This window comes from Amblyomma maculatum, unplaced genomic scaffold (assembly GCF_055883805.1).
Source record: "Amblyomma maculatum isolate TAMU_Amacu unplaced genomic scaffold, ASM5588380v1 scaffold_28, whole genome shotgun sequence".
Classification (NCBI taxonomy): domain Eukaryota; kingdom Metazoa; phylum Arthropoda; class Arachnida; order Ixodida; family Ixodidae; genus Amblyomma; species Amblyomma maculatum.
The window spans coordinates 1,121,551-1,137,913 of record NW_028146753.1 but is presented as its reverse complement, the minus strand read 5'-3'; the positions used below and the strand labels follow the sequence as shown (position 1 = coordinate 1,137,913).

General features: G+C 47.6%; 1 protein-coding gene across 1 annotated transcript in view; it reads left to right on the top strand.

Moving 5' to 3' along the window:
• The window catches only part of LOC146170903 (uncharacterized), a 186,742-nt gene extending 176,980 nt beyond the window's left edge, over nucleotides 1-9,762 (top strand). The window contains exon 8 of the mRNA XM_084586715.1: nucleotides 9,553-9,762. Coding sequence (XP_084442841.1) covers nucleotides 9,553-9,722 — 170 coding nt within the window. The 3' untranslated portion in view covers nucleotides 9,723-9,762. The remainder of the gene's footprint in view (nucleotides 1-9,552) is intronic.
• Nucleotides 9,763-16,363: the final 6,601 nt, after the last annotated feature.

Sequence of the window (16,363 nt, the reverse complement as noted above, 5' to 3'; positions counted from 1 at the left end):
GAATCTCCTCTTCAAAACGCTCCCGGCTCGTTAAGGACGCTTCATGGTTCTCAAACCATGTCAGGGCTGTGGAGTCCAAGAAAAAAACGACATTTTCCAGCATTACAGTGGCATCCCAGCGATTGTACTTGCTCACCAGCTGGTAATTGGTGAGCCAGGCGTCCACGTCTTCGCCAGCCTTGCCAGAAAAGGTCCGCGGCTCACGGTACCCAGTCGAAAAAAAACTACAGAACTTTGTCAAAAATACGACAAAATATCCTGTAGTTCTGTTGTAACCATCAGATTTTTCTCTAGTTCTGTAGTACTTTTCTGTAGTTCTGTAGTTTTTCTGCAGTATATTTCTGTTGTCTGTAGTTCTGTAGCACTTTTCTGTTGTAACTACAGAAATGTTTGATGTTACTACAGAAAGTTCTGTTGTCACAACAGGTTTTCCGTCAAAAACCGCACAGAAATTCTGTTGTAACATCAGAAAATTTTCTGTAGTTTTTTCCGACTGGGTAATGCTGCCATGCGGGTGCCGCTGGACCTGGCTGCCGTGCATCGCCGTCTTGAATCATTGTGGGTGTCAAAGGGGGGAGCCCAGCGAGTCGTCGGCTCGAACGAGGTAGAGAGGTATCCGTGGTGATCTTTCAGCACCTTCCACCACACTGTTAAGGTTTATTTACAGAATGGTTCTGCACCTTAGCCTGATGTGCTGACCAACAGATGGTGAGCTTCCTCTTCTTCCACTTCTATCCTGGAGAGCCTCTTTTTGCACTTTGTTCTCTTCTGTTCGCACGCCTGACAATATATACAAACAAAGCCATGTGAAGTTCGCTGCTTAGATTACACACAGTGCAGTTGAAAAATCCTATGCAGAAGAAGGACGTCTAGGATGGTGTCGAGTTCGGCGAGAAAGCGGCCGATCAAGACCAACGCGATCTGTGCGATGGCACTTCCAAAACTGCTTCTTTTCAGCATCCATCGGAGTAGTCCATCTTCTGCTCAACATTGCTCCCCGGGAAAAAAGGAGCCATCCTGGTGACAGAAGGGACTAAGAAACGATGGGGTAGTAGAACGGCTTAAAATGTTCCACATGAACTGGCCACGGCGTCACAAATCAGAACATGACGTAAGCGGCTCAACAACGTAGTTCACCAGTGAAGTGCACTCGATGACCAGGTAGGGCCCATGATACTTAGAGATAAGTTTTGTTGAAATGCCGAGGCTGCCGAATGGAACCCATAGCCACACGAGTGAGTTGAGCTTGAAGTGTGCTGCATTCTTTTAAATCAAGTCATGGCAATGTTTTGGCGGCAGAGAGTTGATCGTGAATGTCGCTGCAATCTTGCGGCATTCTTTGGCTTGCTGTGCAGCTTCGGTCACTGTAGTACATTCTCATCCCTTAGGGTTGTAGGGGACGACAGTATCAAGAGGAGCAGATGGACACTGATCGTAAAGCAAAAAGAACGGACAGAAACCCGTGTTGGATTGCGTGGCAGTGTTGTGCGCGTAGGTGATATAAAGAAGGACAATCTCCCAGTTCGTGTGGTTGGAACCGACGTACTTCGCGAGCATGTCACCGAGGGTGGAATTAAATGGTTCAGTAAAGCCTTTGGACGTGGTTGGTAGGCGGCGCAAGTTCGGCGATGATTGTGCACTGAACAAGTAGTGCTTGAACGACATCAGATACGAAAGCACGGCCTCTGTTATTTATCAATTCACGATCAGCACCATGACGGAGAATGAAGTTCCTCGTTAAGAAGCCGGCCATATCTCAGGGTGTTGCAGCTGGGAGGACGACGGTTTCGGCATGTGTCAGATGATCGACGGTGACTATAACCCAGTGATTGCCATCAGCTATGTACGGTAGAGGGCCATAGAGGTCAATACCAATACGGCCGAATGGTCTAGGCGGACATATGAGAGACTGTATGTCACTCACCAGCCGAATGGTGACAGGCAGGTTGGGACGTTGGCAAGGCAGGCACGATCAAACGTACATAAGAACTGAGTTGGACATATCACGCCAATAGTGGCAAAAAAGATTCGAGTTTACATCTTGAATACTGACCACACTGCGGACTATTCAAGCGTGACCACACTGCGGATTGGCTTGAACAGTTGTACATATTTGAATCCGTAGATGACGGGCAATCACGAGGGGCCATTTCCGTCCACTTGAGATGTATATGAGCCCGTATAGGCGGTTTTCCCGAATCTCATACAGGGAAGCTTGACAGCGAAAGGCGCGAGAAGGACTAATCGCCGAATGGTTGGAGAGGTAGTCAATAAAAGATACGATCCATGGATCCTTTCTTTGTTAGGGGCGGGCATGTCACGGATGTCGAGCGAAGACGCAACGGAGTCCAAGACGGATAACCTTGCAAGGTCGGCTCGCAGCAGTGAGCGAGACCAAGAGTCGACGGATTTATGCTTGCGACCAGATCAGTAAATAAAACGGATGTCATATTCTTGTAGGCAAAGCGCCTACCGTGCCAAGCGGCCAGATGGGTCGTTGAGCTATGAAAACCAGCAGAGGCTATGATGGTCCGTGACTACATCAAACGAATGGCCTTAAAGGTAAGAGCGAAACTTTGTGCGCGCCCAGATGATGGCCAAGCACTCGTTTTCTCTTAGAGTAGTTCGCTTCGGGTTTTGTGAGAGAACGGCTGGCGTAAGCGACAACGTATTTACCAAAGCCAGAGGGGGCGCTGAGCAAGCACAGCGCCGAGGCCGATACCACTAGCGTCTACATGCACTTAGATGGGCGCCTTAGGATTAAAATGGAGCAGAACGGCAGGGGCTGTGAGAAGGCGGTGCAATGTGTTGTAGGTGCCATAACATGTTGCTCATCATTTGCAGCAGCAGCAGCAGCAGCAGCAGCAGCAGCAGCAGCAGCAGCAGCAGCAGCAGCAGCAGCAGCAGCAGCAGCAGCAGCAGCAGCAGCAGCAGCAGCAGCAGCAGCAGCAGCAGCAGCAGCAGCAGCAGCAGCAGCAGCAGCAGCAGCAGCAGCAGCAGCAGCAGCAGCAGCAGCAGCAGCAGCAGCAGCAGCAGCAGCAGCAGCAGCAGCAGCAGCAGCAGCAGCAGCAGCAGCAGCAGCAGCAGCAGCAGCAGCAGCAGCAGCAGCAGCAGCAGCAGCAGCAGCAGCAGCAGCAGCAGCAGCAGCAGCAGCAGCAGCAGCAGCAGCAGCAGCAGCAGCAGCAGCAGCAGCAGCAGCAGCAGCAGCAGCAGCAGCAGCAGCAGCAGCAGCAGCAGCAGCAGCAGCAGCAGCAGCAGCAGCAGCAGCAGCAGCAGCAGCAGCAGCAGCAGCAGCAGCAGCAGCAGCAGCAGCAGCAGCAGCAGCAGCAGCAGCAGCAGCAGCAGCAGCAGCAGCAGCAGCAGCAGCAGCAGCAGCAGCAGCAGCAGCAGCAGCAGCAGCAGCAGCAGCAGCAGCAGCAGCAGCAGCAGCAGCAGCAGCAGCAGCAGCAGCAGCAGCAGCAGCAGCAGCAGCAGCAGCAGCAGCAGCAGCAGCAGCAGCAGCAGCAGCAGCAGCAGCAGCAGCAGCAGCAGCAGCAGCAGCAGCAGCAGCAGCAGCAGCAGCAGCAGCAGCAGCAGCAGCAGCAGCAGCAGCAGCAGCAGCAGCAGCAGCAGCAGCAGCAGCAGCAGCAGCAGCAGCAGCAGCAGCAGCAGCAGCAGCAGCAGCAGCAGCAGCAGCAGCAGCAGCAGCAGCAGCAGCAGCAGCAGCAGCAGCAGCAGCAGCAGCAGCAGCAGCAGCAGCAGCAGCAGCAGCAGCAGCAGCAGCAGCAGCAGCAGCAGCAGCAGCAGCAGCAGCAGCAGCAGCAGCAGCAGCAGCAGCAGCAGCAGCAGCAGCAGCAGCGGCGGCGGCGGCGGCGGCGGCGGCGGCGGCGGCGGCGGCGGCGGCGGCGGCGGCGGCGGCGGCGGCGGCGGCGGCGGCGGCGGCGGCGGCGGCGGCGGCGGCGGCGGCGGCGGCGGCGGCGGCGGCGGCGGCGGCGGCAGCAGCAGCAGCAGCAGCAGCAGCAGCAGCAGCAGCAGCAGCAGCAGCAGCAGCAGCGGCGGCGGCGGCGGCGGCGGCGGCGGCGGCGGCGGCGGCGGCGGCGGCGGCGGCGGCGGCGGCGGCGGCGGCAGCAGCGGCAGCGGCAGCAGCGGCGGCGGCGGCGGCGGCGGCGGCGGTGGCGGCAGCAGCAGCAGCAGCAGCAGCAGCAGCAGCAGCAGCAGCAGCAGCAGCAGGAGCCGCCGCCGCCGCCGCCGCCGCCGCCGCTTGACTATACCCAGTGCAGGGCGAAGGCCTCTCCCATATTTCTTCATTTAGAGCGGTTCTGTGCTAGCTACATCCACTTGACCCCTGCGAACTTCTTAACCTCATCTAGAACGGGCATTGAGGGGAGCAAGGAGGGAGGCCCTCGAAAGCCTACAACGTCAGCGGGAAAGGATGATGGACACCGTGCAGGGGGCTCGGAAAGCTGCAGTTCCTCGCGAATTATTTGCCGGATCGTCGGCGACAAATCCATGAAGCTGTCTGCAAAGCTCGCCCCAACTGGATCGTTGGCAAGCCACGCAAATTTTGGCGTTATGCGACGAGTCTTCAATGTCTCGAATGTGCGAACGTGCCGAATTACATCACAGACGGCTTTCTGGTCACATTTGGCAATTAGAAAAGTATAAACATCATCTGCGTTGCCCTTCAGAAGATGTCCTACTTTATCTTCCTGGGTGATATCAGGGCTTGCTGTTTTACATAGCTTCAGGACCTCCTCTATGTAAGTTGTGCATGTTTCTGCAGGTAGCTGAGCTCTGTGCGCAAGCGTGTGTTCAGCCCGCTTCCTTCGTGCAAGAAAGTCGCCAAAGCACTGGCGCAATTCGGTAACAAAACGGTCCCAGGTGGTAAGAGAGCCTTCGTGGTTTTCGAACCAAACAAGAGCGGTATGTGTTAGGAAGAAAACCACGTTTGCAAGCTGAGCGGCGGCGTCCCAACGACTGTAGCGGCTCATTCGGTAGTACTGGGTCAAGCATTCGTCGACGTCCTCTCCTGCCGCTCCCGCGGAAATCCGGGGCTCCCAATAGTGATGCGTGGAACTGTTCGCTGCGCCCGCAGGTCGGTCTTCAGCCTAGATCACTGCGTCACCACGGGCTGCTTGCGGGTAATTGGGCGATGGCATGGCGCTGGTTTGCGGTTCGAGGCCCGCAAGGCGACGACCCAGACGAGGCTCACGTTGGTATCGGTGGTGTGTGTGGCGCCCGGGATCGTTACCCGGCTTCTCCAAGACAATGTCGCGCCCTTAGCGTCCCGACCGAGACGTTCTAGCGGTTCAGTATGCCAGGTACACACTGCCAGCGGGGCACAGCACAGGTGCCAGACAAAGGTCGAACGGGAGCGCACACTTCTTCCTCCTCCTTCATCCCTACTCCGTGCTCTGATAAGGACAAGTCCGTAGTAATACCATCATCATCATCAGCCTGACTATATCCACTGCAGGGCGAAGGCCTCTCCCATATTTCTGCAATTGACTCGGTTCTGTGCTAGCTGCATCCACTTGACCCCTGCGAACGTCTTAATCTCATCCGCCCGCCTCACATTCTGCTGCCCCCTGCTATGCTTTACTTCCTTTGGAATCCAGTTTGTCACCCTAAGCGACCATCGGTTATCCTCTCTTGGCACTACATTTCCTGCCCATGCCCATTTCTTCGTCTTGATTTCCACTAGAATGCCAGTAAGTTGAGCTTGTTCTCTGACCCAATCTGCGCTTTCTATCTCTTAATGTTACCCCTACCATTTTTCGTTCCATAGCCCTTTGCGTTTTCCTCAACGTAAGCAGAACCCTCTTGGTTAGCCTCCTTGTTTCAGCCCCATAGGTGAGTACAGGTAAGATGCAACAGTTGTATACTTTCCTCTTGAGCGATACGGGTTGCTGCTAGTCATAATCTGCGAGTGCTTGCCCAATGCGCTCCATCCCAATCTTATTCTTCTTGTTATTTCCTTTTCATGGTCCGGATCTGCGGTTACTACCTCTCCGAAGTAGACATATTCGCCTACTACTTCCAGTGCTTCGCTACCTAACGTAAACTGCCGTTCCTTCTCGAGGCTGTTGAACATTACCTTAGTCTTCTGCATATTGATTTTCAAGCCTACCTTTCTACTTTCCCTGTCTAGGTCATCAATCATTATTTTGCAGTTGATCGCCCGAGTTACTTAGCAAGGCAATGTCATCAGCAAATCGCAGATTACTGAGGTATTCTCCATTTACCCTTATCCCTAACTGCTGCTATTTCAAATCTCTGAATACATCCTGTAAGAAAGCTCTGAATAGTACTGGGGAGATCGTGTTTCCTTGCCTAGCACCTTTCTTTATGGGAATGTTGTTACTTTCTTTATGCAGGACTATGTTTTCTATGCAGCCACTATATATATCTTCCAGCACTTTCACGTCTGGCTCGTCTGCACCCTGATTTCGCAATGCCTGCATCACCGCCGAGGTTTCTACTTTTTTCGTAATGCTTTTTCGTAATCAATAAATGCTATCTATAAGGGTTGGTTATATTCCGAGCATTTTTCTATCACCTGGTTGATGGTATGGATATGAACGATAGTAGAGTACCGTTTCCGAAAACCTGCTTGATCATTTGCTTGATTTCAGTCTAATTTTGTCCTGATTTTATTAGCGATTACCTTAGTAAATACCTTATACGTAACAGAGAGTAAGCTGATTGGTCTGTAATTTTTAAGGTCCTTAACATCCCCTTTCTTATGATTGAGGATAGTTGCATACTGCCATGGTTCTTGTACCATCGATGACACCAGGCATTGCGTATACAGGGTGGCCAGTTTTTCTAGCACAAAATCTCCCCCCAACCCGTCCTTCAACAAATCTGTAGTTATCTGAACCTCTCTAGCTGATTTCCCCCTTTTCACAGTTTTTAATGATTTCTTGACCTCATCCTTCGTCACTGGTGCAGCGTCTGACTGTTTTTCCCTACCGCCAATTACGGTCCTGACTACTTTGGCTACTGTAGATATCTGTATAGAGCTCCTTGGCTACGGAACCAAAAAAAAAAAGATATATATATATATATATATATATTATATATATATTGTTTTTTGTGGGCAAGTATAAGACTATCCTATTGCTATCTATTGCTAAGCGCTTATCACATTGCATTTTTTAGTTTGGGATGCCCCCAGCGGCGCCAGTGAATGCTCTTCCAAACGACAGTCCTTCGTTGCTTCTATGCTGGGTCTGTGCAAGATTGTGCATTAGCTTTATTTCTCTGTGGAGCTGATCCCATTGCTCCACCGTCATAGCTTTCACTTGCGTTATATGTTTTTAATCACGTTGTTTAAAGCCTCAAAGTGTACAGGGAGAGAAGGAAAAAAGAGGAATATTTAAATAATAGATAAAAATTAGCCAATCGATTGAAGGCGAGTAGAAAGTGGCGATAGTGATCTTGAGTCCTGGCAACATGTTTCTATTCAGAGTGTTTTCATATCACACAAATGTGTGGCAGAACCGTGCATAGTTTATTATTTCGTTTATTGCAAAAGAAACACACAGACGATTTCGAAGCGCTACTTAAGTTCTCCGCGTCTAGTGCTCGAGTGTCATGATTGCTACGTGCAAGGCGGCTTTGAACTTCAATATCGTCTTCTTTAGGGACGAATTTCCCGTATAATCTTTGAATATCTCAACAAACTTCCCTATTAATGATAGCTTATCATCTGTTATATTTTTGGGCATTCTTGCATATCTCATTGGTCAGTACCTATTTTATTTGATCTGCCACAATCAAAACAGTACGTTCGTAAGAGTCTCGGTTCCCCGCGCAGCTATGCGGAATGCAGAGCAGCTTTTATTCGTTACTCGATTGGTCAGGTCTTTTGTAGCGCATTACTTACTGTCTTCTGGCCTCTCCATCTGTGCAACGCAGGCTGTCTGGGTGAACTAGAACAGTTTCCAACAAGGCCTAGATACCATCGGATATTTCTTAACCACAGTAGACATATCCGTATTGCCGGAGAAGTCTGAATAAGTTGTAATTCTTAATGGTCCCCACAGGCAGAGAGAAGCAGTGCAAAGATTATATTGTTACGGATTAGATGCGTTTATTCACAAATGAACGCTGATGATGGGCGTTAGACTCAAGGCAGAACAGGCAGCCGGCCAACGTCCCACGCACTTAGTTTGCCTCATCTTGACAACTTAACTTTCACTTCTTTTCGTTCAGTCAGAACGTAGCGCGTAACAATTTTCCCCGCTACAGAAGCAGCTCGTTCTCGAGCAAGTCACGTTGTACGACGCGCTCAGCGCTTAAGACGAACCACATGGGCTACTAGCGTAGTACGGCAGCGGCAATTGTGTGCTGTGACTGTGGCGATCACATAGTTCACATCACTTAACCGAGTAACCACAACGATGGAGCCAGTGCACCTAAACGAAACTTTCTCGTATACAAGCCTCGCTTGCGTAACGTTGTCCATTGTGATCGTATTGAAGTTGAAGTTTAATTAATTATTCGGAAGTCATAGAAGAGATACAAATAAACAGGTTACGGAGAGCTGCATTCATTTCGAGGGCACAAAACAAGTATCCAAACGCCCGGCTTGTTTTTGCCTCTGTCATGTTGCCGCGAAGCCTGACAGGATGAAGAAATAATTTCTTTTTGCATGAATACCCCGAAGCAGCATGCATTTTGTCGGTTAAACACAAGTGTAAGGGCTATGGATAATCTGCATCTGAGCAGTGAATACGGTGACTTCTTTCCATTAACCTACTGAAGATATGAACCTTATTTGAAAGCACAAATATTGTAACTGCGGAACTCCATTGGCATTTTTTCTTTTCACAAGTTGTGTATTACGTATGTGCGTTCTATTATTTGTTCGTCAATAATATTGTATACGTTCTAAATGTATCTGGCCTGAATACATGGTTCAGAAAGGAATGAATGCATATCTGCAGAGCTGGAGAAAGTATTGCAACATTATTGCATCATTTTCTTGCCTGGTTCAATCGGTAATTTGTACAATCCGAGCTGAATCGGTTTGGAATTTAACACAGTCTGTTTTGAATGAAACCTTCGTTTCAATCTTCTTGGCGGCATTTGTTGCATAAACAAGCTTTGACAACATGTCATGCTGCCTAAAGCTGTGTGGTTTTTCAATTTCACACTATTTGCCTTATGTATAAACGAAATGAAGTAATATGTAAAAATTTCCTTTTGGCCGTCTATCTTGACCTTATTAAAATATATTGCTTCTCAAAGGCCTGTTTGGTGGGAACGTTAATGCATAAGTTATTATTATACGCCTTTGTTTTATTAGTGAAAATTTATTAGCAAATAATGCGAGCTAGAAAATGTTTGCCCCATTTCAAAGCCTAATATTTCTAATTGTTTAAGAGAGCAATAAAATTAATATTTGGTCTTTTACGAATACTCTGCCCACATCTTGCTTTAAGGAAAGGCTGCAAAGCAGTCGGGGTTACTTCAAACCATATAATTTCTGCGCGTATAGCCATGCGCTAAGAATAATTTCATCTGGATCGCTTTACATTCAATACGCATATCTCTGAATTCCAGAAAAAGAGTGCACCCTCTGGATGACAGAGCCAAGCGGAAATATACCACTTTGCTGCGAGTTTGCCATCTTAGCCCTCTGTGATCCTATAGTCTATGACTATTACCAGTGGGAAGCAAGTTTAGGGATTTGCACACGTTTGGACTCTAGTAGGAAATCTAAAAATGGGTAGGAATACTAGTGTTATGAATGTTTGTATGACAAAATAAAAACGAGACCACACTGGTTCGTGTAACTAGTAAAATATTTGTCTGTGAAGTTCAATGTTTGGAAAATAATTATGCTTTGTTCATTATATTCTTTTTGGCAAAACGTGTGTAGTGTCGAGATGAATAATCAGTTTTGCTGGCAAAGAAATTTGTTGCAAACCACTCTTGTAATATTCTAATATGTACTGACGGAAGCTGGAAACCCTACTCGTGAAAAGGGTTGAGTGAGAATGGCGTACGAATTTCAAACCTCTCTTTTACCTTTAAGCATAAAGGCACAAAAAACCCGGAAGAAAGCATACCTGAATGTTATCAAAGACACGCTTAATTCCGTAACTTTCTGGGTGGTTTAAGCCCGCTGCTTATATATTTACACTATTTTATTTACATGATGAAAGACATATACTCTGAAGTACCCCGAGTAGTACGCCTCGATCACGAGCTACTAATACTACTCGCAGTAAGTCGAATGATGCATGCATGGAAGGACTGGCGTTCTTCTGTCTGTTGCTGACGTTGTAGCGCTCAACATTTCAAAGCGAAGCATCCGAATTGAGAGACTCTTTATTGAGGTATTTTTTGCTAAGGTCTATGCGATATGCATTTAAGTAAGAAATGAGTAATACTGCCGATGAGCAAAAGCGGTTGAGTGTCGTATCAGGAAAGCAAGGATTATGCTTTTTTTTTCGAAGGAAAACTATTTTCTAGATCAAAACATTGGGTCCCCACAAAGCGATAAATTTTCGTTCTGCAACTTCAGTCGTTGATATGTACAATAGGACAGGAGCGTGTGTAATCGGCTATTTTCTTGAAAAACGTGCTTTATTGCGCATTTTATATTGAAATATTAAGAATGCGAAATTGCTTTTTTATCACAGTAAGCGTAGCCTCATGTTAAAAGAGCGCCATCTGTCTGCGGGAGATAGCGGCTAGACGCTGAAACATGCACTAAAACTTCGCTGTGGGGTCCGCGGACTAACATCGCGGTTGGATGTTACATGCCCCCCCCCCCCCCCCCCATTATGTGAACTGAAAACTCTCCTCGACCTTTGCTGTCATGTGCTCTCTGGGGGGGGCAGCTGCTTTGTGTTCGTGCTCACTTCACGCATTCACGCAGTCGCTGGGAGGCGACATCGCATTCCATCGGTTTTGTATCTGCTCTCGTAGCATGTCCTTGCATGCATGACGGTAAAAGAAATAATAAACTTGCGATGAGAGTGTGTTTGGTCGAGGACAACATACTAGCGTGCTTTCATAGGTTGTTATAGTGGGGCCTATGTCCTGAACGGCGTCAACTTCGGCGCTATGGCTGAGGCTACACGTTCGTTGTACTACAGCTCCTCTGCTCAGGTACGTGGCTCCTACGATCAATCGATGAGAATTACAGCAAATGCGTTGTAGTAAATATCTCGTGCGCTAATGTGAACGCCTGCGAGAGTGTACACATCATTAGTAGCGCATCGTTAATAACCTATAATATTAACGAGTGACATCCTGATTGCTTTGAACAGGCCGTAATGAGGAACGGATAGACAGACTATTGAAAGAAACGCATTTAGGTATGGCCGGAATAAATAAAATCTAACCTGATGCTATGCACTGGGGAAGGAAACAAGAAGAGAATCATGATTTGCGACAATGTTGGAGAAGGCATATGAAAATATATACAGCCACGACGTCTTGCTTTACATGTGCGAATAAAGTCCGGTGGCGCACAAAAGAAGAGCTGCACTGCATGTGCAGCCTTCCTCTTTTCCTGCTAAACGCCCAGCAGCAGTTCTTCCGACAGCGTCCTCGTGACCAAACGCTTAAAGGAATCAGCTAGCACATTATTTTCACGCGCATACAGTGGGTACATCAATAATCTTTATGCCACAGTCTTGGGGATGGCACAAGTTGAATCTTCCGGAGAGTCCAGCTCTCTAATTAAATGTAAGTACCCGCGTGAAAACGACGTTAAAACGAAGTTTATTTTGCAAGCATGCAAGCATGCATGATGTCGTGGTATTTTAGGGGGACACAAACTGTCTATGTTGGATCTAACCTTTTTAAACGAATCTATTTCGCGTCTGGTTGGGCCCAGTAAGCTACCGTAGCATCTTCACAGAGGTCGTACGAAGAGACGTCATATGCGCTCTTGAAAAATGCACAGCTTGTTGGAGGCCATTACTAAGGGCACCATTTGATTCAACATCGGCCAATTAATTTCCATGGAGCCCGCAGTGGGCAGTGATCTATCCAAAGATTATCCTGTGGCCTTGCAGTCAGGCAGCTGCTAGGAGCTTCATAATGCTTAGTGTCAGAGAAAAGTAGGAGGTGTGGCATAAGACATTTTCTAGTCTGATCAGAAAATCCGAATTATATACATGTATACACCGACGGTTATGTTTAACTACATGCATTAGCTTCAGCTGTCGTCATACCCGCTCAGAAAACGACTCTACATTTCCTTTTGGGAAATACCTCTACAGGAACCGCTTCTGAAATTTTCCTCGACTTGCGTGGCAAGCTCAGCCGGAAGTGAACTGTCTTGTAGTGACAAAAAGGCGGGGTCGTTTGGTGAGCAGCTTGCGTAGGTCCAAGCCAGGGTAAGGGTCGGAGTCAAAAGTAACAAACAAAACCAACTTTATACTCAGCAAGAGACGATACAGGGAAAATCATACAAACACTTAAAATGCACAGACGAGAGGTACAAAGAAAGGCGATGCTAAGTATGTAACTAAAGAGGCATTCAAAAACATAGACAGTTTACAACTCTGTAAAATGCATGAGGAGTCAAACACCAAATTATTCACCGGACACTGGCGCGGACTGACACCTAGAAAGCGACGATGTGGCTGCCATGTATAACGAGCGCCTCTCCATCGCAGATCTGTGGGCTTTCCAGCAGCGGGTAAATTCCGCGAACCAAGCAGTAGCACTTGTGAACTCGCTGCGATACTAGCTCAAACACTGGCTGGCTCCTACAAACGATACCCCGCCGGCGTAGCGCAGTGGTTACCGCGCACGACTACTGTTCTCAAGGACGCGGGATCGAATCCCGGCCTCGGCGGCCACTTTTCGATAGGGGCGAAAAGCAAGACAATACAGAACCCCAGCTGGTCGAAATTTCTGGAGTCCTCCGCTAGGGCGTCTCTCATAGCCTGAGTCGCTTTGGGACGTTAAACCCCGCAAACCTAAACAACCAATAGCACCAGCGACGCGACCTCAATAAATAGAGTGCGCCAAGACTGGCGCTAATATACACTTAGCTTTGCTCGTTGAAGCTTTCCCTTTTCCTCCCGCCGAGCCGCGAGTCGAAACTTCGATAGAAGACGAGCACCTCCCGGACAAGTGAGTCACCGTATATCACCGTCGTTGCCGAGTGTTAAAAAGGGGGATGAAGCTGATACGTACAAAATCAACAGCATTCACACGCTCTCATATATATCACATTCTATTTATATACAGGTATTAAAACTTTAAATAAAGTCGTTGCCTTACGTAACGTCAGTATGAGCTTCTGAAGAAGAATTGAGGATGCGTTCATGAGCGCATCCACGCGTGTTCGGACTACGCACTAGAGGACCTGTATCAATAGCCTCGGGCCTGATTTATGCATAACGAAGGTCTCTCAGTAACACTCACTGGAATATGACTGACAAAAATGTATTAAACACATGTGCACATAAACAGCTTTACAGTTCATTTCATTCACAGCGTGTCGGAGGACATGCGCTTGTCACTGCCTCACTAGAGTCCAACACTTGCCCGTACGAAAGGAAAACCTGCTCTTCGGGCTGTTCAGTTGCATAGTTTAGAAATATGTTTATTTCCCGCCGTTGACATATATGACAACTTAATGCACTTACCTTAATGCGTGAATGTACAAACTCACATATTCATGCTTCTCTGAAAAGACACAATTTCATCTCGCCATGTTTTACCAATGTTCAGGACACGATAATCAACCTTGTGAGTCGTGGCACGTAGTATTGTTTAATAACCATAGTCCGAAACCGGTCTAATTGAAAACTAATGAGCAAGTTCAACGACTTCGTATCAGGAAAACCACAATTTATCGGCTCCAGTTTTGTCACAACAATGATTTGCCAATGAGGTATGGGATACCACCCCTACCCCCCATTGCACAATGAATAAATAAATCAAAATTGGTTGGTTTCATTTGTCGGTCTAAATGTCCAAAAGTGAGTCTGTGTATGAGAGATGTCGTGGAAGAGGGTTTCTGATTCCGCGACCACCTCGGTTCCTCAACGTGCAATGATATCGTGCAGCACACAAGTGTCTTGCTTATCGCCTCCTTTGAAAAGCGGCAGCTTCAGCTGGGATGCCATCCCGCATCCTCGAGCGCCCTAACCCCTGCACCAGTGCGCCGAGGCAATAAGAATGGCATTTTTGCCTGTAATATGTGCTATCTCAGGAATGATAGTTTACGGGCATCCATGAAATGAATATTACAAGCTGTCGAGATAGTTGCTTTTCCTTCCTTCCTTGCAGCGCGTAACTGGACGAGGACTTAGCCTGGAGGAAGGGATGGATGGATGGAATGTAGGAGGGTCCCCTTTGAAACGGGGTGGTAGCAGAAGCTATCATGCTCCTTTTCTACCTATATCTTAACTATTGATTTAGATTGGTTAACTAAACCATCATTCTATTTATTAAATTTTTGTTTCTACATTACTAACATTATGTCACATCTCGACTTCTAAGCCACAAATCATCCAGTCGTTTTTTGCTATTTTTCACCGCCCGTTTATTTACCCGGCCACTGGTATCTCTAAACCCCACAGCTTCAGGAAGAGTGACTGCGCCTGCATCAACTTCCGGATGGATACCATTACATTCGAGTATAATTTTCAATTGTTTCACTGGAGGTACTACATGCAGCACATGCGTCATTTCCATTGTTAAACTTCTTTTTGTATCTACGTGTTCTAAGGCACCCTGATCTAGCTTCAAAAAGTAGGCCACTGCCTCTTGAGTTATCAAATAAATCTTCCTTCCTGATCGGCATTTTCCACTTTAGTTATAATTCCAGACTCTGTTTCTTTTCCATCGAATTTATGCAATTTTTACCTTCTGTGTTTTTCACCTGTTGCTTAATGCTCTTTATTTCTCCGTCCTTGTGACTAGCATACTAACTAGTTAGTTTCCTAGTTATTTTCCTCCATTGTGAGTCAACGTTTTTCCGTACAGGTATTTAAATACTTTAGCTGCCCATCTGTTACTGTCCAGTTTCCTCACAAGTTCCTCATATAATATTTTACTCTGAGCTTCCCGTACTTCGTACGATACCCAGCCCATATCTCCCTCTACCGCCTCATTTGTGATTTTGCCGTGGGCACCTAGTGGTAATCGTCCAACGGATCTATGATTTATTTCAATGTCGACTGTACCTCTGATTTTAGGCACAAAACCGCATTTCCGAAAGTCCGGGCAGGAAGAGAAGAATACACAAGCGCTCTGTGCTACTTGTACCTGCGCGTTCTGTCCTCGTTGAATTACGCACTGCAGAAAACAATAGAATTGTTCCCGATCACAATACGCGAAATAATTTTCTTTCGTGAATATGTCCCGCGACGCATATTTGTGTCGCGCGACAAGCATCTCAGTCGTGCATTGCGTCGAGTGACACAGACCTTTGTCTCGGGCTTCGTCGCGCGATAAAATACCTGTAGTGGATTCTGTCGCATGAAAGGTTTCTCTCTTGTCTTTTGTCGGGTGAAAATGGTGTCTGTAGTGAGTTGTGTCGTGCGACAAAGATTCTCCTTGTTCTTGGTCATGTGACAAAAATGCCTTTCGTGGGTCGTGTCGCACGGCAAAAATATCTGTCACGGGTTCTGTCTTGCGACAGATTTCTGCGAGGGATGCATCGAGACAAATTTCTGTCGCGGGATGTATGTGGCGCAACGCATCTCTGTCACGGGATGTGTGTCGAGTGACGCATTTCTTTCTGTAGATATATGTCGCTCAAGAGATTTGTTTCACAGAATAATTTAACTGAGCATCTTATAACAAATATAGCTAGATGGATTTATTGAAAGGAAAAGGCAGAGAGGTTGGCAGGAATAATTCAAATCTGGCCTGCTACTCTGTACTGGTGAAGGGGAAGGAGAGAAGAAAGAAGATCGTGATGGGTGACGATGTGGGAGAAGGCATATGAAATACATATTTACAGGCACAGTGGTTTGCTTTACCAGCGCGATTCAAGTTTGCTGGCGCATAAAAAACGGCAAAGAGTGCGCACTGCCTGGACACCCTTCCCCTTGTCCTGCCAAGCGCCCAACAGCAGTTCTTCCGACAGAGGCCTCTTGTCCAAACGATTCAAGGAAGCGGCTAGCACACTTCTTTCGCACGCATATGCTGGGCACACCAATAATATATGGTCCACAGTCTCTGGGATGCCACAAGTTGAGCATTCCGGCGAGTCCACGTGTCCAATTAAATGTAAGTACTTGCGCGTGAAAGCCACATTTAAACGAAGTCTATCAGCAAACATGCCTGATGGCGCGGAGTATCACGCGGAACATAAAATTTCAATGTTCGATGTAGCCTTTTTAGACGAATCTGTCTGGCGTCTGGCTGGGCCCAGTAAGCTGCTGTA